The 24,412-nt window shown below is 35.7% G+C and overlaps 1 protein-coding gene across 4 annotated transcripts in view; it reads left to right on the plus strand.

Moving 5' to 3' along the window:
* The first annotated feature begins 276 nt into the window (after nucleotides 1–276).
* The window catches only part of CHIC1 (cysteine rich hydrophobic domain 1), a 99,561-nt gene continuing 75,425 nt past the window's right edge, over nucleotides 277–24,412 (plus strand). For 3 of the 4 annotated variants that reach the window (XM_008072993.2, XM_008072994.2, XM_021706431.1), the window contains exons 1-3: nucleotides 277–685; nucleotides 12,018–12,072; nucleotides 19,183–19,338. In XM_008072993.2, the coding sequence (XP_008071184.1) occupies nucleotides 408–685; nucleotides 12,018–12,072; nucleotides 19,183–19,338 (489 nt within the window). In that variant the 5' untranslated portion in view covers nucleotides 277–407. The remainder of the gene's footprint in view (nucleotides 686–12,017; nucleotides 12,073–19,182; nucleotides 19,339–24,412) is intronic. The other variant, XM_021706432.1, reaches the window with a different exon arrangement.

Raw genomic sequence — 24,412 nt, forward strand, 5'->3', positions numbered from 1 at the left:
GATATTTGGGGCAAAGTTCTAACCTCTGTTTTATAGAACATGCTTTCCCTCGCCCGTCTGCACTGGGGTTAAAAATACCCAGCATTAGTTAATAGTATACGAGTAGCTGATGTACAGAAAGCATTGCTAATATCAGCACCTGCAGACCGGACCTCGATAATTCCCTGGAGTTCACCTCCACCGGCTCCCGCCCCTTGGCGCCGCGCAAGCGTACATAGAATTTGCTGCTCTCTCATGCCCCCGCCTCCAACCCCCACCCCCACTCCGTCGTCTGCCCAACACGCAGGCGCGTCTCCTCAAATCCTGCTCCGAGCCCCCCTCCTCTTTCTCTTCATTTCGTCCCCCCTCCTCTTCCAGCAGGTTCAAACTCTTCTCGGTGAGAGTGGCGGCGATCGCGAGGTCACGTGATGAGCATCCTGCTGCCCAACATGGCGGAGTTCGACACCATCTCGGAACTGGAGGAGGAAGAAGAAGCGGCCACGTCGTCGTCGTCGCCGTCGCCGTCGCCGTCGTCGTCGGTATCTGGGCCGAACGATGACGAGGAGGATGAGGAGGAGGAGGTAGAGGAGGAGGATGAAGAAGAAGAGGAGGAGGCGCCACCTCCGCCTCGGGTAGTGAGCGAGGAGCATCTGCGGAGATATGCCCCCGACCCAGTATTAGTGCGGGGTGCCGGCCACATCACTGTGTAAGCGAGAGGGGGCCGTGGGATTTGAAATGACTGAGATTTGGCAACAGAGGAATGAGAAGGTGGTCTAGGGGCCTATGGAGTGGGGGGGGTTGACTGAGGGGTACAGTTAGGAAAGGATTCCTGGTTTAAATGGAGAAACCGGGGGTGGATACGTGTTAAAGAAGTGAAGAGAATGTAAATGTTATGCACCAACACCAGGTAAAGAGTGAATATGGGACAGGGAAGTTAGGGATTTGGAGCCAATGGGATTGGCGTATAGGTGAGTCTCTTTTATTATATGTGTGCTGTCAACTGAATACTCTAAACTGCAGGATGTACCAGAGGGTTCTTTGCTGCCAAGGTTGGTATCTATGGGAAACGACGACTGCTGGGACATGTGACAAAAACTAGGCTTGGATTCTTCTAATTAGAAACATGATATATTTTGTGAATAATATTATAGAATGGCCATTTACTCACATATTCATTCCATTCATTCTTACTCTCGAATCCGTCTTTAAATATCTCACCATTAGAGGTTCAGGTTGAGACACAGCTATGGAAAGTAGAAAAAGCAATGGACTGAGAGTCAGGGTTTCTTGGATGCAAGTCCCAGTTTTGTTTCTTACTGGCCCCGTGACCTTGGTCGAGTTGTTTCCATTTCTGGGCCTTGATTTCTTCATGTAAAATGAAGGTTGAAAGTGGATGTTTTCTAAAGTTTTTCAGCTCTGAGATAATTTAAGATACCACCAGGGAATTTTGTATGACTAAATATTAAACATACAAGCATTAAATATATATGGAAATTAGTCTTCCAGGAACTGAAGAGGATTTTTTTGAAAACATATCCAGGGTAGCTTTTTAAAAATTGAAATCTTAAATCATATGAGAAAATAAAATGGGAGGGACTTTATAATATAGTAGTTACAAAGCAAAAAAAAAAAAAAAAAAAAAGGATGGTTCTCTGAGCTTTAAGGAGTGCTTCATTTTTATTTGCTTGGTCTGTAAATGTTACAACTTTGAGTATTGTATCATGTTCTTCCTCTGAACTATGCTATATTTTACTGCATTTTCAAAATATGCCTGTTTTTGCTATCATTTCATGCTACCTCTGATTTTGATAATGGCTCACCTAGCCCCTTTGACTTTGAATTGAGTTTGTATTATATTAAATCATATAATATGTGCACTACCTCCCCATCATGTTAACTTTAATTTTTAACATGTTGAGTATTTTGATTGTACTATACTTTTATAATCTTTGCATGAAATATATTAGCAAAGATTTCAAAATTATGGAAGGGACTGGGGAGGGTTTTAGACCTGCCTTTTAATTAGGCAATTTTAAAACAATTTTTCTTGGTTCAAGAATTTTGCATATAGCCTACATTGTTCAGGTACCATCCTACTGCGTTGTTTTAGTTTTATTTCTTTCTTCACTAGGGAGACAGTTTATTATTTAAACGAATTATGGTTCTCACACCATAGGTTATTTTTATGCAGATTATTTCACATTACTCTTATTCCAGTCCATAATTATATATTCCAACACTCTACCCACACATTATTTTGTAAAATTCAGACAATAGAGAAGGAGCAAGGAGATAGAATTTAAGTTCCTTGAAACTTATGTGTAGTTCCATTCTACCCTCCACACACCATGATGAAATACTTACCACCCTATTTTCTTCATTAAAAGCAGAGCACTGACGCTTGTCATGCCCAGGCCCTTGTAATTTGTGTAATGTCCCTTTCAGTTTAAAAATTCTGGAATTAGGAGTGTGAAGTATTAGTGCTGGTAGTACTGTTGGTATTAATTGGCTGAAGCCAAAACCTGAAAAGCAACAAACCAGTACTTGAATCACTAGTCTGTGTGTGTAGTTTGGAAACTTACTTAGTTTTATTGAACACATTATCTCACTTAGCACATTTGATGTTAAATGTCTGGAATTTGAAAAAAGATGAAATGTTTAGGAGAAAGTTTTACTGGATCTGAGAAACGAATCATTCTATAATAATAAAACTTTCCTTTTTCCAGATTAAGTAAAATTTTTATGAAATAGTTCATCTTATTCTGAGGTATCTAAAATATAAGCCTCTGTGTAATTCTTTTTTTGGCATAAGAATGTTAGAGTTGCCCTAAACCATACATCCTATTCGAATTAAATATTTCATATTCTCTCCTAACCCTAAATTTTTTCCATTTTTTGTACAATCTTCTATTGTATAGAGGACTTTGTTTCTTTTCAATGTTTAAAATTTGAGACCCTTCACCTCAAACTCAGTATATCTTAAGCCCAATATTTTTGCCTCCCTAATTGTCATGCTTTCCATTTGTCTATTTTTTTACCCCTAATCTCCCAGGGTAATATTTAAAATATCTTAGTCATTTTGACTCTTTCTTCTCCTTGAACTGCCCTATGCCAGTCTGTCCAAGAATTACATCATCATACGTTTTAAAATGTCTCTTAGATTTTTCTTTTTCTCTGTTCCTATTTGGCACCACTCAAGTTTGGGTTACCATCATCTCCTGCTTGAATTATTGCCACAGTCTGCTGTCTCTCCCCACTCCAATCTATCCCGCATGCTTGTGCCAAACTGATTTTCTTAAAACACAGTTTAATTATGTTACTTTCCTGCTGCAAATCTGCATTGGATCTTAATTAGGTATAAGTTTCTATGCCTTCTTCCTCCAGCCTTAGAGTTCAAGGAGTCCCTCACTTTTCCAATCCTCACTTTATTTGTGCCTTCCATACCCTTCTCTTCCAGTCCCCTCCTAGACCGTGTTCCAACAGCTAGCCCGTCTCTTCAATATTACCTCTCTACTAGCTCAGCCTGTAAACTTATTCAGTCTCTCTAATTTTTAAAAAACTAGACAAAGGCCTCCCTATACCCATGTTCCCTTTAGCTATTATTTAATCTCTCTGCCTTCTCAAAATTTCTAAAGAGTAGCTACATTCACCTTATTTCCTCTTCACCCCTCTCTAATCTGGATTCTGCTACCACAACCCCAGAGAAGCTGTCCTCAAGGTCACTGTGTTCCTCTTTTTGCTAAATCAGTGGACATCTTTCATTTTTTATACTTCTGGTCCTCTCTGCTGCATTTGACAGTTATGACTACTCCTTTCTTAGAAGCTTCTACTACAGGGGTCACAAACATACAGGCCTTAAGCAAGGCAGGTCACAGAAAATAATGCAGCATAAGTAGAAATGGGGCCTTAGTTGAACTGGAAGGTATATATCTTACCTGAAGATGTTCAAATTCAGATTTTTTTTTAATGCTGGCCAAACAAACCTTGGAACTCCTTGATCACTTCACTCTCTTGGTTCTCCCTGTACTTTTCTGACTGTTCCTTAACTGTCTCATTCATGGGCTCCTCTTCCTCTCTTGTCCCTTAAACACCAGTGATCTCCAGAGTTTTACTCTCAGCCCACTACTCTTCTTATATTCCTACTCTCCCAAGATGATCTCACCTTACCTCTCATGGTTTCAGTTTTCTAATATCTCCCAAACAGGAATTTCTGTACCAGAACTTTTTCATGCTCTTATCTGGGCTTCTTCATTTGAAAGCCCACTGTCTTCTTAAATTCAGCTTATTCAAACAGAACTCATCCTCTCACACCAATCCAGGGCCTCCTCATACCCCCACCCCAAACACCAAAAGAAAAAACCCTGCTGTTTCTGTATTTGCCATCTCAGTTGAATGGACTTCCACCTATCCTGTTACCCATCTTTGGTTCTCCTTCCCACACATACTTCCCACAGCTAAGCAATCAGCAAATATTAACAAGATATGACCTAAACATTTCTTCTTTCCCTCCCTACCACTACTTCCTTGATTCAGGCCCCTTTCACTACCCTAACTAGTCATCTTCATCCTTGTCATCCTCACAATCCATCCTGTAGCCTGCTGCTAGCTTAAGACACCAAAAGTACAGATCTAATCAAACCACTTTTTCTGCTTAAGGTTATCCTGTGCTTTCTCCTTCACCTACAGGTTAAAGTTTAAACTCCATAACAGAGCATACAGATCTGGGCCCTGCTTGTCTATTAGCCTAATCTTCCATTCCTCTTCCTGTTTGTATGTGCCTATTTACAGCATGTTTTTTTTCTTTTTAATTTCATTGCCTCTGCTCTATCTAGAATGCCGAGACCCACTTCCCCTTGTCCCTGCTTGTCTATTAGCCTAATCTTCCATTCCTCTTGCTGCTTGTGTATGTCTCTTTACAGCATGCTTTTTTTTTCTTTTTAATTTCATTGCCTCTGCTCTATCTAGAATGCCGAGACCCACTTCCCCTTGTCCTCGCTCTCCATATGTTACTACTTTCTGCAAGTCTCTGCCCCCACTAAATTATAACCTAGTGGCAAGAACAATTTTTTATTCCTTCTGAATCCCCAGTGCCTTTCACAGTGTCTGACATGAAATTAGTTGAATTAATAGTTCACTTTAGTAACACTCAATATATCCATCATAGTGTAAATTGTACTATAGGCCTGAGGGTTGGTTGAATCATGCTGTGGAGAGTACTTGTTTCTGAGCATAGATACAACAATATCATGAGTCCCAGTGGTGAGGTTTATGGCATGGGCTTACCTTTGAAAGGTTTGTTAACCTAGCCCTTATGTGTCATAGTACCCTTGTTGTGACACAGTATAACCACAAATCTGAGAGAGCTTACAAGTAATGTTTACCTATTCCAAAGAAGTCATCTGGAGATCCAGCAGGGAGAAACATTAATTTGTGTCTCTCAGGTCCGCTATCACTTATATGGGCCCCATTCAACCCCACCTGCTAGGAGGGACAACACAGATGTGGGAGTTCCATAAAAGAAGGGTAGAGCTGACTGTAATACCTTATCTTTCATTTCAGCTATAAAGAATACTGTGTCTGGCCCTTCAAAGGGGTCTACATATATGTCATGATACACCCCCAATTCCCAGAGGTAATCCTGTAGCTCTTCCATGGTATTCCTCCAGGAGCGGAAGGATGGAATGTCCCCCTCATGTGGCCAAGCAGCCCTACACCCTAACATGAGCCATGTTAGGAGTAAGGTGTTCTCATCATGCTGTCCCATTCTATATATACGCTGTCTCGGGGAGGGATGGTTGGTAACCAAAGCCAGCTTTATTAACTCATTTCCCAGTGATACTATGCTGTCGACTTAGATATCCCATAACCTTGACCAGCCCTTAGACTTTCCTTCCCCTTTTGTCTAAATTTTGCTGCCAGTTCTACCAACTCTGCTGAAGTATATGGGTGCATGCTTGTGTGCATATACTGCAGGGGTGGTGGCAGGAGTGCTGGATCTTGGCCCTCCGGCCATTCCTGTTGGGTCTTTATTTTCTGAATAATCACCTGGTGAGCCCTCATCTGTGGGGGCTCTTCCACCTCCTCTATCACCTCTATTTCATCCTCTTCTTCTGAGGAGTTTGATTCCTCTGTGGTATCCCACTTCTGTGGCTCTCATTCGCTGTGGGCTACCACGGTATGGATGTGTACCATAGGCAACCATTTCTCTTTCTTTCACTTTTGCAAAGAGTCATGCCAAGTTGCGCAGCTGGTCGCTAGTTTGCTCCAGCCAGTGACTTAGTGTGTACCTGTTTTCTGCCTGAATTAACAGCATCTCTCTCCAATCTTAATTTCTCCTGCAATTTTTGCACCTGGCTCCTAATGGGTATCTCCTGATCGGTAGCCACTAGGAGAGTGCCAAGAGGCCATTGCATAGCTCCTGAGACTACATGGCTATTTTTTTATTTCTTTTCAAACTGTCCTTTCTCATCAACTGCATCAACAATTCCAGCAGTCCAGCTGGCCAGCTGGGATGTCTTCATACTCACCCAGCAGTTACCAAGCTGGCAACTTCGAACCGCATTGACCCGGTGGCTCAACCTTGTATTTCTCCCCCTTCTCTGTCGCTCCTGTGGCCACTACAACAGGGGCCTTCTCTGGAAAATCTTGTTTGTAGCACCAGTTGTAATACGGCAAACCCAAATCTGAGAGGGCTTGCGTATAATGTTTACTTCTTCCAAAGAAATAACCCAGAGGTCCAGCAGGAAGAGACACTGGTTTATTAAAACTTATGAGAGGCACCAATGGCAGCCGGTCAGTCAGTGAGGAATCAGTGCCTCTGAATGGTACAGCAAGTGGTTTTATAATAAAAGCAAGCAGGATAATCATTTTAATTCCTATACAGTGTTTACAGTTACATAGATTAGGAGTGATGACTACATTATCCTTAGGTTTGCTTGGTCACCTGCATCCTGTGACTCTGTACTGGGAATGTGCATATCCTTCAGAGACCAGCCTTGACCAGAGGCTGCTCCCTGAGGGAGGGAGAAGAGAAGCCAGGTATAGGTGAAAACAGTCTATGTCCAGACAATACCACACATTTGTCTGCTTATATCATCTTAATATTTTGGATTTCTAGTTACTTTAACAAGATATTAATTTGTTAACAGGAAATAGATTATAATTTTTTAAGAATTAAATGACCTAACCACATGAATTATAATTCCATTTCTGAGATGAAAATCATAAATGCATATTTGGAGGTCTTTTTTCAAATTTTAAAAAGTGCGGTTAAATTAACTCCCACAAATTTGAGATTATAAAAACAGAAATAATTGTCTCTTGGAATATTGTTTCAGAAATACTATAGATTTGAATAATATGACAGCATCTATTAGTTTTCTTCTTGATTTTTTAGGATAAATGTTTAGATCCAATGTATTGAAATACAGAAAAAATTACTTCACATGAGTTTTTTTCCCCTATTTACAGACATTATCACACTCTTTATATTACTTTATACCCTTGATATTATATCTGTGTAAATACAGTTAGTAGAGATGACAGATTACCAATTCTCAGGCCCTCATATAATTCTCTCATTAAACTTGATCTTAAAAAGCTGAAATTATTAGATTATAAAATTGAAAAAGATGACCAAATTTGCAAAACAGTGCATTTGGGCAAAGTCTTAGCAGTGCAAATATTATGACTTCTCAAATCAGGGAATTAAATACCTTTTCTGTAAACAGCTGTCTGAGGAATTGCAGTAATACATTGTTAATATGTGTTTATATAAGGTGAATATTTTAATAAGGTTTTAAGCTTTGAGAATACGGAAGCTGTGGTAACTTGCTATTGTACAGTGTGGTAAGACAAGATTATCTCCATATAAAAGATTCAAGAGATTTAATTAGAATATTTAAAAAATATTTTTGTATTTTATAGCATAGGCTTTGCTTTTTCTTGGTATAGTAAGTTCAATGCACATACTTCGGAATCAGTATTACTATAAGTGTATAGTTTCCTAGTGAAATTGTATTTCTTTTTGGCAGAATTTTACTACAGTGTTTTCTTAAACAAACTGAGCACATGAACTTTAATTTGTGTATGATTTTCAGAGGCTGATTGCTGCATAGCCATTTAAAAAATACAATGTGGGATATAGTGATGAAGAGAAGAAGGAAGAACAACTAAAAGGACCCTCCTTTGCCTCGATTTCCTTTACTCCCTTGGCAAAGAAAGTACAATAATTGAGAACTGACAGCTGGGTCGGCTTCAAACACACAATAGGTTCTATATTTAATGAAGTTGATAAAATGACACTGAACAGTTTCCAAGTGCCTGTTTTTTTAATGAAGAGCTCCACATCCTGGCTTATGTCTATCACTGATCAGTAATGAGTAAATGAGCTTCTCTAACCTCTGTGGAGTGCCAGTTATTAACTTAATGGTTTGTTTATGAAACAAAGCTGGGGTATTTATTCAACAGCAGCCATTTTAACATTTTTCTAATAGCTACTAAGTGAAATGCTGGGCCTAAGTTTGAGTTAAGTTTTTTTTGTTTAATGTACTGAGTCTCTAAGGGAGGAAGTTAAGGAAAGAAATATCTGGTAGGCAAGAACAGGATCACTACTGCCTATTAGCCAGAATTATGAGGGAATATCAGGGCTAGTTTGCCTTTGTTCATACTTTTTGATTAGAGGAATATTCTAAGAAGTAAAATGGCATTTTCTTTACCATTTCTAACATACTTAATATGTTTTAGGAAAGAAAATCCCTTTTTATATTAGAGAAGAACATTAGTAATGTGAATATAATTAGTAATGTGAATTAATATTTTTTGAGACCTTGAGCACTGGGCTAAACTGAAAAATACAGAGAAAACAAAGTATAGGCCTTGCTTTACAAAGCTAACAGCGATTTTATTTTATGATATTAATATGGAGCAGCAAGGAATAAAAAACAACATTTTATTAACTGTTGGATTGTATAGTACAGATTAGAAGTGGCTGTGAGTACAGAGAAAGGGGAAATCTATGAAGGCTTGAGCGTTCAAGGCATTAAGGCAGGGATTGGAACTTGACTTGAGCCTTGAAGTCTGTGTAGAACTTAAGGAAGAAGCAAGAGGAACCACATGAGCAAAGAGGAGCCATTGTGGCAGTGGCAATGGAAAGAAAGGAATCACTATGAGAATGTTTTCAAAGGAAAATAACAGAACTTAAGGACCCCCTCGTTACAAGCAAGTGAAAAAAAATAGAGAAAAGGTGCAAATATAAGACAAGTTTTAGGTTAAAAGAAGTTAAACATTTGCTATTGACAGAGATGAATTTGGAAAGGGGAACCGATTTCCAAGAAAAGATAACATTTAATTTTAGACAGGTTTCACTTAAGATGGCATTATTTTGTGGCAAGATATCCAAATAGAAATGTTCAGAATACAGTTAGAGGTAAGGGGCTAGAGCATGTTGAAAAATATATTACTAGAGATACAGATTTGATGGTCATCAACATAACAGTGATTGTCAAAGCTATCAAATACAAGTGAACTGTTATAATTCCATTAGAAAGAAAAGCAGAAAACTAAAAACTAAATTTTGCAAAGAGGCAAGAGTGTTAGGGCACAATGAAAGAATGGGAGTGTTAGGAAGGAAGTAACCCACAGTGTCACAGCTGCAGGTGAAGTCAAGGGAAAAAGTTCTGAGAAAAGGACATTGAATTTGTCAATAAATAAGACAAAATGAACCTGTCATTTTGCATACATTTATTGAATAATAGATTATTTTTAGCAAAATGACAGTATCAAAAATCAGGTTTCAAAACTTATTTAAAAAGGAGGGAACATTAAGGAAATGGAAACACCCAGCACTTTGGAAGGCCAAGCAAGAGGATTTCCTGAGCCCATGGGTTCGAGACCAACCTGGACAACATGGTGAAACCTCGTCTCTACAATAAAATTAAAAAAAAATTAGCCAGGTGTGGTAGTGTGCACCTGTAGTTCCGGCAACTTGGAAAGTTGAGGTGGAAGGATCACCAGAACCCAGCAGGGCAACGCCGCGGTGGCCGTGAGTGTGCTATTGTACTCCAGTCTGGGAAAGGGAGTTAGATTCCAACCCCTCCCCCCAAAATTAAAGCAAATGGAAGCAGTAGAAAATTTATTTGGTGATAAGTGCAAAGAAGGAATAGTAAAGCTAAAGATTTTTAAAATAAAAATGTTCTCTGTATTTCAAGAAATATGTCTGTCTGTACCAAATACGTAATTGATAACTAGTAGAGAAATGGCAGCTAGCAAAAGCTAAAATGGCTACAATATCTAATTTAATGTAGGAGCATGTTATTGACGTTGCATTTAAAAGACATTTAAGCCGGGCTTGGTGGCTCAGCCTGTAATCCCACGCCTTTGGGAGACTGAGGTGAGTGGATTGCCTGAGCCCACGGGTTCGAGACCCGCCTGGGCAGCGAGACCCCATCTCTACAATAAATCAAAAAATCGGCCAGGCATTGGTAGCACATGCCCGTAATTCCAGCTACTTGGAAGGCTGAGACGGAAGGCTGAGACGGAAGGATCGCCGGAGCCCAGCAGGTCGAGGCTGCGGTGGCCAGAAGCAGCCACTGCACTCCAGTCTGGGCGACAGAGTGAGACTCCAACTCAAAAAAAATAAAATAAAAATAGATAAATAAAAGACATTTAGACAAGTTGTAAGAATCGAACTCTAAAGTGTATCATGTCTACTTTCTAAAAATGAAAGCTGCTTCTATTTCTTTGTTATGCTATAAGAATTTATTCTTTGTGTAGTAATGAATTAAGTGACATCTTCTTGACTAGTGATAAACTCACTATTTAGCTAAATAATGATTTAAATGAATTTCTTGGACTATTTAGTATTTGTTGTGTTATTGATTAACACAACATATAATTGAAAATATATGTACAATACTAGAATGTCAAACTCTCAATCAGTGGATGAAAGTTACCATAAAATTCATGCACAGGGATGCCCTATCTTGTTTTAAATTTGGCTCTACTCCTGTATGTATGTACAGATTTAAAGAGAATGTGTGTTTGTATTATATTCTCATTACATGTTGTACTGACACCTAAACAGAAGTAATGAAGGATTTTTCTTTAATGTAGTTAAGGTCTTTTTACAATTGCTAATTAATTGCCTCAGCCATTGTAAAATATAGGATGTGTTTCAAAATGCATTTTTTTTTTTTTTGAGTTGGAGTCTCACTCTGTCGCCCAGACTGGAGTGCAGTGGCCGCTCCCGGCCACCGCAGCCTCGACCTGCTGGGCTCTAGCTATCCTTCCGCTTCAGCCTTCTAAGTAGTTGGAATTACAGGTATGCGCTACCATGCCCGGCTGATTTTTTTTTTTTTTTTTTTTATTGTAGAGATGAGGTCTCGCTGCCCAGGCAGGTCTCGAACCCGCGGGCTCAGGCAATCCACTCACCTCAGCCTCCCAAAGGCGTGGGATTACAGGCTTAGCCACCGAGCCCGGCTTCAAAATGCATTTTAAACATCCATAGTACAGTATCTTTAGGCACAGGTATCTTGCTCCTAGCTGCTAAGTATAGAGAGTTTTTTGTGCTTAAGATTGACTTGTGTCCTTGAAAATCAGCTATTAGCATAAATGATGCAAGGATAATATGATATTCTTGCATAAAGTTTTAATTATTTATCTATTTATTTATTTTAGATTCAAGCAGTATGTGTGCAGGTTTGTTACATAGGTATATTGTGTGCTAGTGAGGTTTGAACTTCTATTCAGCCCATCCCCTAGGTGGTGGACATGGTACCCAGTGGGTAGTTTTTCAACCCTTACCCTTCTCCTTTCCTCCCTCTCCCCTTGAGGAGTGCCACAGTGTCTGTTGTTCCCATCCTTGTGCCTATGTTTATTCAGTGTTTAGCTTCCACTCTTCAGTGTTTAGCTTATTTGTGTGGTATTCAATTTTCTGTTTCTGTGATAATTTGCTTAAGATGATGGTCTCTAGCTGCATCTGTGTTACTGCAGAGGACATGCTTGGGTAAAATATATTTTGTTCTACCTTTGTTTTTAAGGTTTGGCTTGAGCAACAAGTTTGATACTGAATTTCCCTCCATTCTAACAGGGAAGGTAAGTGAGACTTTGCTTTGAACTTTTCAATTTTAAAACATAGTTTTATGGCTTTTTCATTGTAAATGACAAATGCTTTGAATCATTGGTAATGAAGTCAAATAACAGGATACCTTCATACTTGGAAGCTGTGTTGGTAGTGACTGAAAGCTGTCTTCATGACTACTAACCTCTGACCAGTTATTTCTTCTATTGTCCATTAATGCCAGTCATTATTTATTTATCTGTTCAACTTTTCCAGTTTTTCATTTTTTCTCAGCACAGATAGCTGTAATTGTTTTCATTAGGTCAGTAATTTCCAATGTTTTAGTGTTGAAGTTTTTTTTTAACTGTGTCACTCTATTAATTTTTAAAGTGCCATATGGTATGATATGCTATACACACAAAAAATTGAACTTTTGGTTAAATATTTTTCTGACTTTCAGCTATTAATAGTTTTCATTTCTAAAACTGGACTCACTGTAATAAATTATTGCCTCTCTGTTCTCTGGTCCCTCTACATTCAGTAGTGTCATCTAGCAAATTCAAAGATTAGGATTAGAAACTATAAGTTTAAAGACCTAATGTACAGCATGATGACCATAGTTAATAATATTGAATTTTGCTCTTACCACAAAACAAAACAAAACAAAAAAGATGACTGTGCGAAGATGGATATGCTAATTTATTAGACTATAGTAGTTATTTCACTGTGTGTATGTGTATCAAAACACCGTGTTGTACACCTTAAATATATACAACTTTTAAAAAGAGCCTGTATTTGGAAAATCCTCTTACAACAGTCATACCAACTTTCTAGTCCCAAAAGAGAAGGATTTACCTAAGGCAAAGTTATTTGTGCCCTTCTGTTACTTGAGGAAATGTAGAAGAGAGAAGAACCATTAGACTACAGAATGCTCAATAATTTTCAAATGATTAATAGCTGGTTGCTTAGGTAGCTAATATGATAATTTGGGGTTAAAATAAGTTAACTTTTTGTATTGTGGAACCTGTAATTTAATTTCATCCTATTTAATTTTAGTACTAGAATAATGCTATTTGTCAGTATAAATTTGGGTCATGTTTTAAAATTATTACATTTTCTAAAGGGCTTTTTAGTGTAAATTTTTCTCATATTGCTAGTTAGAAAAGCAAAGTACAAATCAGTATGTATAGTATGTGTAAGAAATGGTAGAAATAAGCGCATAAATAATTGTATTTTTGCATGAAGAAAGTCTAGGAAGATATACATAATCACTAATAGAAGTGATTACCTTTGATGGGGAAGGGTATTGAAATGAGTGGAGACAAGAGTGAAGATGATGCTGCTTTCAGAATATCTTTTAGTATTAGTATTGTTTTCATTTTTGAACCATGTGACTGTATTACTTTTTGAACTTTACTTTTAATTTGCTCTCTCTTGTTCTGAACTCTTTGAGAATGGGATAAGATGCTTCCACTGATAATTGGATTCTTTTTGTCATGCATTTTCCAGCTGTTTATTCTCCTCACTTTTGGCCTAATTACAATTGTACTGTAATCTTCCCCCCAGCCTCCTTGGGGTGGGGGTAGATAGAAAAAGACAGCAGATCTATTTATTTTTTTAAGGAGTATCTCTGAAATCATGAGAACTTATGTTTAATGTAACTCTGAAATGTATGTTACACTTTAATTGCTTCATTTTTTTCCTGAAAACTGAGGACTAGCATCAGACAGCATAGTTAAACAAGCTTTGCAATCAGATCTGAGTTGGAATACAAGTTGTTACTTACTGGCTATGTAGCCTTGGGCAAGCCACTTCTCTGAGTCTCAGTTCTTATGTGAAAAATAGAGGTGATGCTGATTGTTTTAAGAGTTAAATCAGAGAGAATATATATAGAAATCCTAGTATATTTCGGGTACTTATTAACTTTCCAATGTTAGTTTTTGGGTGCTGTTGACCATTCTTCATCATTGTATCACAGTTTAATTTTGACTGTTTTTTCTATTTACTCACTGGCTTTTATTTTTAATTTCTTTTGTTACTTTTTCTTCATCTAAGTATTAATTTATTCTCTGGTCTCACCACTAATTTGTCCTATTAACTGTTGACCTTTACTGTCTCTCTTGAGGTATAATAACAAACCCTTCCAAGGATAATAAGCAGGTGATCATAATCCCTGGCTAAGTTAGCCTTAGAAAATATGTGGCCATTTAACTTTTCAGAACACAAAGAACCCTCTAGTGTGAGATTTTGGCCTCAATCTCTAATATGTTTTACCTTCCTGTCCTGATCACTTAGGATAACTCCCTAATTAAAGCAGATTTGTTTAATCATAATCATAAACATTTAATCATAAATTAATCATAAACATTTTCTCCCAATGAATAAAATAGCTATGGAAATATCTCTTGAATAATAATGTATTTGTAGAAAGATGGTAATTCGTGATCAAAAGTAAAGAAAATGTGAACTGTAAGGGCTCCAGTGGAAAAATTATTCTTTATGTTTTCCTTGACGCTGCTGCATGTGTTGTCTGGGCAATTACATCTAGCTTTAATATTAGCTTAGTTTTTTTTTAAAGTTTGAATTACAGGTCCAAGAAATCCCAAAAAATAATAACCTAAAGATATGTCAATGAATAGAGTTCCCAGGCATAAGAATTATCCATTTTTGAAACTGGCCAATTTTATGTGCTCAAATAATTTTCAGAATATCTTTTCATACCTTCTCATTTCTTTCCAAGTCTATTGAAACTAAAAATTCCACTGGCCCAAAAGATTGTCTACTTTTTAAAACTAGACGATTAAGAGTGGTAAGCTGGTTTTTGGTATGCATTCACACAACCTCAGTGATTTGGATATGAGGTGTTCATAAAGATATTCATTCTTTTCAAGTGATTGTTTTTGTAGCACATATTATAATGAAGTTTGAATATTTATTCAAATATGCATTATTTATAGTGTACAGAATTTCTTATGTGTTGAATAAGGCATAAATGATACCGTGATTTTTTTCTGAATGTGTATTTGATGATGAAAAAAACACTAAAAGGAATGTTGAAGGTCTGATTTTTAAAAGTAACATGTTAGTTTTATTTTTAACGAGATAATTTTTCTCTAGTGTGCATATTCATTTGTATAGGTTTCTCTAAATTATCAAAATGCTCCTCTGATAACTGGAGGGAAGAGGCAAAAAGAATTGCATGAATTTTTTTAAAAAGGAAAAAAGAAGCCTGAATTCCAGATTTAACTGCTCTTGTGTTAAAATAGTCAAAAATGAATAAATGCTAAAGTAGAAAAAAGTTTACTACAAAAATCGGTCTTCCAGCATAAGTGAGATTCTAAATAACTTTTATGCCTGCCTGAGCTAAGCAAAATTATAGAATGAATTTTGAAAACCTAAAAAGCCACTTCGACAAGCTCTGTGGCTCAGTATTAATTTTTTGCTTCTTATATGTGAATTCTTTCAATGCAGATAAAAAAATTATCTTTTATATTAAGTGCAGAAAAGATTGTTTTCCCTGTTTCACTAATGACCAGTCATCCTGTCATAATAAAACATATCATGCAGGTGTATACACAAAGATTCTGGTGACCAAAAAACAAAAGAATCACAGAACTTTAGAAAAGACAAAAAGCTTCTGGTTCTCAACTTGAAACAATTAAATCATGTTATAGGGAGATTAGTGTGCAGTGTTGTGAATCGAAAAAATCGACCTTTACTATTGTGATCCAGTAAGACAAATGATTGATAGTGTTGTGTTCTCCACAACTGAAGGAGACAAATCAGTCCTGGTAGGGTTTACTTAGATTTTCTTCTGTTTGCAGTCTCCTGCATCCTGTTATAAAATATTATAACCCTTTCCCCACCTTTATGATGTGGTTTTCATTTTTCTTTCATAGAGAGTTAAAAGGAATGAAATGTTTCTTTACAGCCTGCTGTTAGGCTATAAAGTAAGAGCCTAGAGATACTCAATTAATGGAAGTAAATGAGTAAGATGTTTTTAACTTTGATTCTACACAGTTAACTAAACATTTCTTTTACATTGTTTAAAATCAGGAGTTAAGCAGTTCTCATTTCCTGTGTCTTTGTCTCTGTTTTATGACTTTTACTGTTACTCAAATACAGATTTCTTTCAAAGACAATCCTGGCCTTTTAGAGTCAAAATGCAGACTTTAGTCTGTTTGAAATTCTGGTATAAGTTTTTTCTTTTCAAAATACTTGTCTTAAGACTTCAAAAACATTGAATTTTCATTTTTAGTAACTTGAATATTTTAGTTTTTGATGTGTCTGTGGTAAGAGAGTACAAACTGAGACTATTATGTATAAAAAAGTGGAAAATGTTGGTGGGGAAAAAAAGAAAAAATAGACACATTTTAGGAATATTTTTATTACATTTCCAGAAACATATTATAAGATAAATTTTATGACAAATTTTACATATCTTGGTATACAATTTATTTTATTCACAATGTTTGAAATAAAAAGCCTGTTTTCCTTTCCCTCTTGCCTTTTATTTTCTGGCTTTTTAAAAAATTATTTCTTTGTTGTATTTTCTGGATTTCATCTCCCTGAGACTTCTAACACTATTCATACTTGGTAGAAGTGGAACTTTGTTGTCTAAGGCTCCTTATAAATATTGTCTTTCTTTTGGACTGACTCATTTCTGCATTTAGCATCATCTTTTCATTTTTGTATCTGTATTTTTACTTACTTTAAAATAAAAATCTAAATTCTAATTGCAAGCACTAAAATTTGTAAATTAGCATTTACAAATTTAATAATTTATGATTTAAGATTTAATAATTTTATGATTTGTATGAGTTTATATCAAAATTTGCCATATTCAAAAATATGTTAACAATTCTGGATATACAATTGAAAGAGGGTTGATAGTAATGTAATATTACAGAGAAGAGGTATATATGTGTGGATTTTTTCTTACTTCTGTTTGGTAGTTCAGTGATTCCCTAGGAAAAAGAAGTTGAATATTGCTGTTTGGAGAGTTTAATCTTGGTACCTTGTATTTAGAAAGAACATCTTTATTTTTTTTCACTGAATGATTAGAGAACTGAAGAGCATTCAATATACATTCAAAATATAGCAGATTGTCCTTTTGTTTATGACATAATGTATAGCAAAACTATGAAGTATTATTAGTTACCTGGTTAAACCCTTTTTTCAGGTGAATCTTTATGCAAAAGAGAACTTTGCTTTTCTGTCTCCAAATCTACTCAGATATGATTCACACACTTCATTTTTCAAAGCATTCCAGTCAGGAGGTTCTTCCAAGGTTTAACTTCCATCACCTGTGAGGTATATAAAGCAAAGATTATTCTCATTTTATATATGGAAAACTGAAACTCAAAAAAATTAAATGATTTTGCTTAGGATTTTTCATAGCTAATAAGTAACTATAATCCAGATCTCTTGATTTATTGTGTAATGTGCTTAGCTTGTTAGTATTTTCTATTTTCAATTTTTTTTTTTTTTTGAGTCGGAGTCTCACTCTGTCACCCAGACTGGAGTGCAGTGGCCACTCCCGGCTCCCACAGCCTCGACCTGCTGGGCTCCGGCAATCCTTCCGCCTCAGCCTTCCAAGTAGCTGGAACTACAGGCGCGTGCTACCACGCCTGGCTAATTTTTTGATTTATTGTAGAGATGAGGTCTCACCAAGTTACGCAGGTGGGTCTTGAACCCACAGGCTCAGGCAATTATAAAACATGGTTCTCAGAACTTATTTTCATTTTTACCTCAAAAATTTTGTCATTAATTTAACTGGAATTCTTTGTATGCAGTGATTGTCTTGATGTCATATTGTTGACCGTCTAGATGGAGAATGAAATTAGTTTACTTGCCTTGTGTAAGCAAAGTTTTGAGCCTTAGCTTTCACAGCTGTTGTTGGTTAACATAGTAGAAAGAAAATCAGATTCATGGGCTAAGTAATTTATCTTATTGGGTGACATGAACAGTTCTAATAAAGCTTCTATACTTAATGTTTTAGTCATGATCCTGCTGAATTCTGTGGCCATGTACCTATAACATCTGCTAATAGGTATATGTTCTGTATTGTTGATTTTAAGACATCTCTATTAAAAGCCAAAAATTCTTCTAGTACAATTTTTTATTGAGAAGAGTAGCAAAATTCCAGATGTTTGATACCTAACATGTTAATGGGGTTTTAATTTCATAGCAGGTTACTTTTCTTAACAATTTCAAAATTTTTGCTTTTACAGTTAGATGCTGAAATTATTTTTATAAATTTTACAATCTGAAAGCTTCTAAATGAAAGGGGATCATTTTTGTAATCCAAAATGTGATTTTACTGAAAACAAACTATTTTTAATATACTTTTGAATTGTATAACCTTCAAGCAGAATTTCTGATATAAGTCTAATTTTCCTGGTCGTGCTTGTGCCTTTGAAATGACTTTATCATTGTTTACAAGCAGTCACTTTCAGGAATGAAGGCAGTAACTAGAAATATTTAATTTGTGTATTTAAAGACCTTAAACTTTCAAGACTTAACAGCAGTTATGCGTCTATTTTATGCTGAATAGTAACAGGCCATTTTGAATGTAATCATTAAGCAGTGTCTTTTGTTAGTATAACTATTCCCTGCAAGAAATGGCAAATGTTAAAATTATGCTGCAAATTTGCTAAGAAAAAAAGAACTTGAAAGTTGCTTTTACAAAGTAATCCAAGCGTATTGCCAAGGTTTAATCCTAATTACATTTTCTCTAGTAGTATTTGGATTTTTCTTGTATCCTGCTTCTAGTCTTACTCAACTTTTAGTCAGAATGACTGCAGACTATAAATAATATTGCCTTGATAATGAGTCATAGTAAGAAAATTTCTTGACAGTTACTCTTTTCCATCAATTTTAATGCAATAATTTTATTGTTTGTCATTTCAGAAGATTGTCTTTGAGTAATGTTCAAATATAATTTGTGAACTAATTCTGTGAACATGAAATTGTGTTGTTTTCCAATGTCATCTAAGAGTATGTGAAACATATTTATGGGGAGGATGTATATTTAGACATTTTAATTCCTTAAAGTATTTGTAATAAAACAAACATTTTCCTTAGGTTTAGAGATAAATAGTGAAAAACTGCCCACAGATTGTTAAAATTGTACCCTGTTGTAGGTGGCCCCAGAAGAATTTAAAACCAGCATTGGCCGTGTGAATGCATGCTTGAAAAAGGCTCTCCCAGTCAATGTGAAATGGCTGCTATGTGGTTGTCTCTGCTGCTGTTGCACGCTAGGTTGCAGCCTGTGGCCTGTTATTTGTCTCAACAAAAGAGTGAGTAGCCATTTTATTGTATAATAATAATGAGATGACATTTATTGAACACTTACTATGTGCCAGTACCTCTTTTTAAGTACTTTACATACTTTATTTAATTCTCATATCAATGCTATTCTTATTTTAGAAATAGGAAAATCAAGGACAAAGGGGTTATTTTTCCAACCTTTATAACACTTTATCACTTAATAAGAGTTCCCATTATTTTAAATAATGTGATGTAACTGTAGTACTTAAGTAATTATAAATATACATGAGCTACTTAATCTTTTGATAAGACATTAAGCTATGACTTAAGGTATTCCCAAATTGTAGATACATGAGAGAGATTTTCTGATCTGAAGAAAGGCACAAGTGAGAGTAACCTATAAAGTTTAGGAAGAAATCCTTAGTTTTGAACATGTTACAGTAATATTCTAGCATAGCATTACTAGTTATATCATATATTTAAGACTACTGTCTTAATCTTGTCTTCTTTAAAATTTCATTTTAGTTTTTAGAACTTTTTCCTCAAGTAGGAAGATATCTTTAAAATATTTTAATTGAAACCAGTGAGGAAAATTAATTCATTTTACCTAAAGTTCTTTTTGTATACCATATTAATGACTTTTTAAAAACTTTTAAATAGCAATTTGCCCACTAAATCAGATTCAAAATGATAGCACCTTGTAGTGGTACAATTTTTTCATTAAGGCCAAAAATATTCCAACGAAATACTCATTTTTTTCTTCCTCCATATTTTTCCTCCCCTTTTAAATGTCTACTTCAAAAAAGACAAATAATAAAATAAACCCTATAACTATCCCTTTTTTTTTTTTAAGTTGGGACCTCACTCTAATGCCCAGGCTAGAAAGTGCAATAGCACATTCACGGTTCACCACAGTCTTGACCTCCTGGACTCAGATAGTCTTTCTGCCTCAGCCACCCAAGTAACTGGCATGTTCCACCATGCCTGGCTAATTTTTTGGTTTTTTTTTTTTGTAGAGACAAGGTCTCCCTTTGTTGTCCAGGCCACTCTTGAACTCCTGGGCTTAAACAATCTTCCTTCCTTGGCCTCCCAAAGTGCTGGGATTACAGGCCTGAGTCACCATGCCTGACATATATGACTTTTTGAATGCAAAAGTTAAGCATTCTACCAGTTTTGTCGGTAACTACTAATAGGTCAGAGCTTTACTTTAAATAGAGCTTAGTTTATTGTTTGTCAAAGCATGTATAACATTTTCAAATGCCTTTTAATAAGTAAAGAAACGCTATGGCATAAATTGTCTAAGTTGTCGTATCTTTTAAAATTATAATAAATAACTCTTACCCTCCCCATTATTTTAAAAGCCTCAATATGAATTAATCATGATTTTGATTTCTCATCATGTAAATATAACCTGTCTCAATTACTTAAATAAATTTTTTGGTTTCAGTATTATCCAGGATCTACCTTTTTTTTCTGTTGACCTATTTACACTTTGTCTATTTGTTAATACCTCTACTAGGGGGCCTGAAATAATAAGAAGCAATTTTTTTCAATCATTTGATTTTACTATGAATGCTTTTATATTCAATGCAAAATAAAATAATGTTGATGCTGTGATCTCTCCCTGTCTGCCATTACTTCAGATAATTAAGAGTTCATACTGAATTAGATGTATTAGTGTATTCTAATTCACTAATCTCTCAATTTTTTTATTTTATTTTAAAGATGTGGGGTACAATTCAGGATTAGGTATACAAGTGGTCATCATACAGGTAAAGTTTGGGCCCCCCTTTGGTAATCTCTCAATTTAAAAAAGTTTATTCAATGGGATTTGCAAACTGTCATCCATGAGCCATATCCAGCCCACTCTGTTTTTGAACATTTGAATATTACCAAAATTTAAAAATTGGAATATTTAAAATAAAATTTGGAATATCTAGCCTCTCATAAAATCTAAAGATCTGGCAATATTGTACCCACATACCTGTATGTCATTAATTGGCTCTAGCTGAGTAGTGGCTACTTCCTTTGAATTAAACATGCAATCTCTGGTTCAACATAGAACCACTCTCTATTTACATTATCTGCCTTGCTCTGTTGGCATTATGGTTAACAGCTCAACACTATACTGGACAGTGAAGCATTAAGCACATGCTGGTAACCTTGTGCAAGTCATTATCCTTTCTGGAGCTTCAGTTTTCTCATCTATGAAATCAAGATACTACTACTTACTTTTAAAGCACATTTGATGATGAAGAGATTTAAAGCAACTCACAGCCTTTTTGTTTACATGGAGAAATAAAAAATAAAATATAATATTTTATGAATTTTTTTGCCTTTACTACTGCTTTCCTAATTTGTAAAATAAGTTGTGTAGGTTATAATAGTTTAATTAGAAGACTGATTATCAATCACATGGCCCAAACCCCTACTTTTACAGGTATAGAAACTGAGATTCAGAGCGATAAAGTGATTTTTCCAGGGTCAGAGTAAATAGCACAACCAGAAAAATAATCCTTGCTTTGTTTTGGGGGTTTTTTTGGTCTCTAAAACTGTATTCTCTTGACTACATCATACATCAAATTTACTATTTCTGAGATAAGAAATATTAGGATCATGTGGTGTGATAAACAGTTTGCCCACTGGGTTTTAATTCTTTAGCAGTAGTTGGAAAACTTTTTCTTAAAAATTGGGTATCTTAGGTTTTGTGGGCCAGAGGTCTCTGTTGCAACTACTTAACTGTGCCATTGTGTCATGTAAACAACCATAAGCAATATGAAAGTGAAAGAACATTGCTGTGTTCCCATAAAACTATTTACAAAAACAGGCAATGGGCCAGATTTGGCCTGTGGGCTATGGTTTGCCGTCTTTTTCTAGCCATCTCTAATCAGATATCTAGCTTTATGGAAATCTTGTCTCTGTTTATCCATAAAATAAAATGGGAATAATATGATTATTATGTCCTATGTCACAAAGTGGCTATATGAACCTAGGACTGAAAATGTTTCCAAGAAAAGAACTTCTGTGTAAACAGTCCGCCTTATGAATTTTTTTTTTTTTTGCCAGTATAATTGATGGACATTTTCTTTAGCAAATTAGGTAATGATGAGAAGAAATATAAATCAGGGTGCCTTGAGCTCCCCCTAATCTCTCTTGGATCTGATAGGATTTCATAGCTATATGATACATGAAATGAGGCTTTTCATTTACCTGTTCTTACATCTACCACTGAAACAACTGTGCTATCATAGTCAGTTTTCAGGCCCAGTCATACCACTACCCTTAAACTTGAAATTACTTTTAAATTTTTCCTTTTTTTTCTTTAATACTTACTGAATTGAGAAGGATGTTCAGATAGGAGGAACTGTTTTCTGTCTCGCAGCGTGAATATGATGTTTTAGGAGATTGAGATTATAATTCATGGTCTTATTTGGTTCCATGTTTTTTGTATCTAATTATAAAAAAGAAGGAAAAGCATATGAGGGAATCAAAAGCCCCATTTATACATTTATGCCATATGGAAAAGAAAATGAATGTTTCCAACAAGAGAAAAATAATTCTGCCAAGGTTTAAGCAAATTGCCTATAATCTCTAAATAATTTAAGCCTTCTATTCATACCTTTCCCAAAATACATTCTGCACTCCTGTACAAAGACAACATGAATAAAGCTAGTGCATAGAGTATTATGCCTTGGTCATAGCCTGCCTTTTCCTTACCATCTTTGAACCTTTCAATATTTTTGTCAAACTTGAGTCATTTGACTGTAGCCATGTGTAAGAAAATTATGGGTGTTTATAATATATAAATACTAAAGGCTAAGAAGTTTGCTCCCTTTGTTGTTGTTGTTGTTGTTGTTGTTTGTTGTCAGTTTTACTGGCTAACAACTGTATTGCATGTAGGATTTTATCTCCTCTGCAAAAGTACAGTGGTTGATATCACACTAACTTTGATACTCTTCCAGTCAGTTTGAGAGTCACCCAGCTAGATTTTTTTAAACACTTTATTGAAAAATAATTTACAGTTTTCCCAGTAGCCATTCCCCAATGCTTGTTTTTGTCAACTTTGTGAAAGATGAGCTGGTTGTAGGTCAGTGGCTTTATTTCTGAGTTATCAATTCTGCTTCATTGGCCTATGTATTTATTTTTGTACCAGTACCATGCTGTTTTGGTTATTGTAGCCTTGTTGGAAAGTTTGAAGTCAAGCAATGTGATGCCTCTGGCTTTGTTCTTTTCAGTTAGGATTGCTTTAGGTATTCAGGCTCTTTTTTGTTTCTGTATGAATTCAAATATTATTTTTTCTAGTTCTATGAAAAACAATGCTAGTAGTTTGATAGGAGTTTCATTGAATCTCTAGATTGCTTTAGGCAGTATGGACTTTTTTTTTGATATGCAAATAGTAATTTATTTGTTTCTTTTTTTTTTCATTAATCAGTATTTTTTATTATGGTTTTGTGGGGTACAGTTAAGGGTTAGGTGTACAATGACATTTCATTCAGGCACCCTGTATATAAGAAGTGTTTTCCCATCCCCCGACAGATATTTGCTACTGTTAATCCCATCCCCCTCCCCCCCATAGTTTCGCAGTACCATCCGTCATTTTCTCATAGTATTGCATTGGATGTTCAAGGTCCATTATATGAGTGAGAACATGTGATATTCGGATTTTTGTTTTTGTGAGAGGTCACTCAGTATTATAGACTCTAACCATATGCAGAATGAACTGGACCCCTAACTCTCATCATATATAAAAATTAAGATAGATTAACGATTTAAACATAAGCCCTCAAGCTACAAAAATCCTAGAAGAAAGCCTACAAAACACTATCTTGAACATCAGCCTAGGCAATGAATTCATGACCAAGCCCTCAAAAGTAAATACAACAAAAACCAAAATTGACAAGTGAGACCTAATTAAACTAAAAAGCTTCTGCACAGCAAAAGAAACCATCAACAGAGTAAGTAGGCAACCTATAGAATGGGAGAAAATTATTTGCAAACTATGCATCTGACAAAAGATTAATATTCAGAATCTATAAGAAATTTAAGGAAAAAAATTTATAATCCCAGGTCGGGTGTGATGGCTCAAGCCTGTCAACTCAGCAC

The sequence above is a fragment of the Carlito syrichta genome, unplaced genomic scaffold, assembly GCF_000164805.1.
Source record: "Carlito syrichta isolate Samal-C Ts95f unplaced genomic scaffold, Tarsius_syrichta-2.0.1 Scaffold315563, whole genome shotgun sequence".
NCBI lineage: Eukaryota > Metazoa > Chordata > Mammalia > Primates > Tarsiidae > Carlito > Carlito syrichta.